A 1,330-nucleotide genomic window follows, 5' to 3' on the forward strand; every position below is an offset into this window, starting at 1 on the left:
AGCAGCTGGTCACCACCTACCATTTAAATGGTTTCAGCAGTCATGAGCCATCCTTCGGCTAATGGGAATATATGAGTGGTCTTCAACATTACATGTATTGCTACTACGTACGTACCCATCCTGCAAGTAGTGTGTCCAGACTTGACCACAATGAACGAGTCCACAACAATCTCTCTTTTGTATGCTTATTCACATATCGGAAAAATAATTATATTACATGAAGAGAAACTAAACCATATCTCACGGCCAACATCAATAGAAACAGAAGAAGACCTACACATTCGCTCCATTATAAGTGGAGCCAAATCTCACCAAGCTGAGTCCGAGAGAATAGTTTCAACTTTCAACGTTTAGCTACAAAACATGCAGCTTCATCCTCTTCACAGAATATTGTTACACACATAAATGGGAGAAGCGATATTTATGGCATTGTCCATCTCATATGACATAGAGACGTCTACATGGGATAGAACTACATACATAAATTTATAGACTATATATGAGGAAGACAACAGTGAATTAAGCATATGGTATAGGATAGACCACTTTACATATAACTGGCTAGCTGATCGATCTGTAAGGTCCAGAGTCCAGAATTCGCACAAGAATACGGCCGTGAGCTACTCAACCTTCTTGTCCTTATAATTCTCATTAGTGACTGTCACCTTGTTCTTTATATTCTTGACAACCTTTTCATCCACCATGTCATGGTATCTTCTTGCCTGTGCCTTCACCCACTCCTCGCTCCTCTTCAGATTTTCCTTGTACCTCACATATATTACGGGAATAGTCATGCCCATAACAACACCTGCACATTATAACATCCAAAACCAAATATCAAACATACATATCATATACTAACTGGCCTACCGCAACAAGTACCACATTCGATCCATAAGAACATTTAGCCAGCTTCAAGATTTTGAGGGGTATATACATGATTCACCTGTGCTATAAATATCACTAATTTCGCTCCATTTTCAACCTGTATCTGAACTTGAAAAGGAATGAATGAGAACGTTCCTAAATGTTATGTGTTGTAATGTGTTCCATTAACACAATTACATCTCATTCTCACTTTCACCTGGATGGCCACATGTTTTGAAAATCTTGATATAATCTATATATGCCGAATCCATGCTAATTAAACTTTAATTACTTGCAGCTATTTATGCTCAATTTTTTTAAATTGAATATATATATATATATAATGTTGATCAGTTGCGGAACGTCCGCACCAAAATTTTGGTGCGGATTTCTATTTTTGCACCACTTCCCGATCAAATTTTCTCAAACTTCTTTTTAGACATATCTAGATCATCTTGTGTAG

At 37.3% G+C, this 1,330-nt stretch overlaps 1 protein-coding gene across 1 annotated transcript in view; it reads right to left on the bottom strand.

The window, feature by feature from the left end:
• Positions 1-327: 327 nt before the first annotated feature.
• Positions 328-1,330, bottom strand: part of LOC101304387 (reticulon-like protein B13-like) — a 2,357-nt gene continuing 1,354 nt past the window's right edge. The window contains exon 4 of the mRNA XM_004300499.1: positions 328-808. Coding sequence (XP_004300547.1) covers positions 621-808 — 188 coding nt within the window. The 3' untranslated portion in view covers positions 328-620. The remainder of the gene's footprint in view (positions 809-1,330) is intronic.

This window comes from Fragaria vesca, linkage group LG5 (genome assembly GCF_000184155.1).
Source record: "Fragaria vesca subsp. vesca linkage group LG5, FraVesHawaii_1.0, whole genome shotgun sequence".
Classification (NCBI taxonomy): Eukaryota; Viridiplantae; Streptophyta; class Magnoliopsida; order Rosales; family Rosaceae; genus Fragaria; species Fragaria vesca.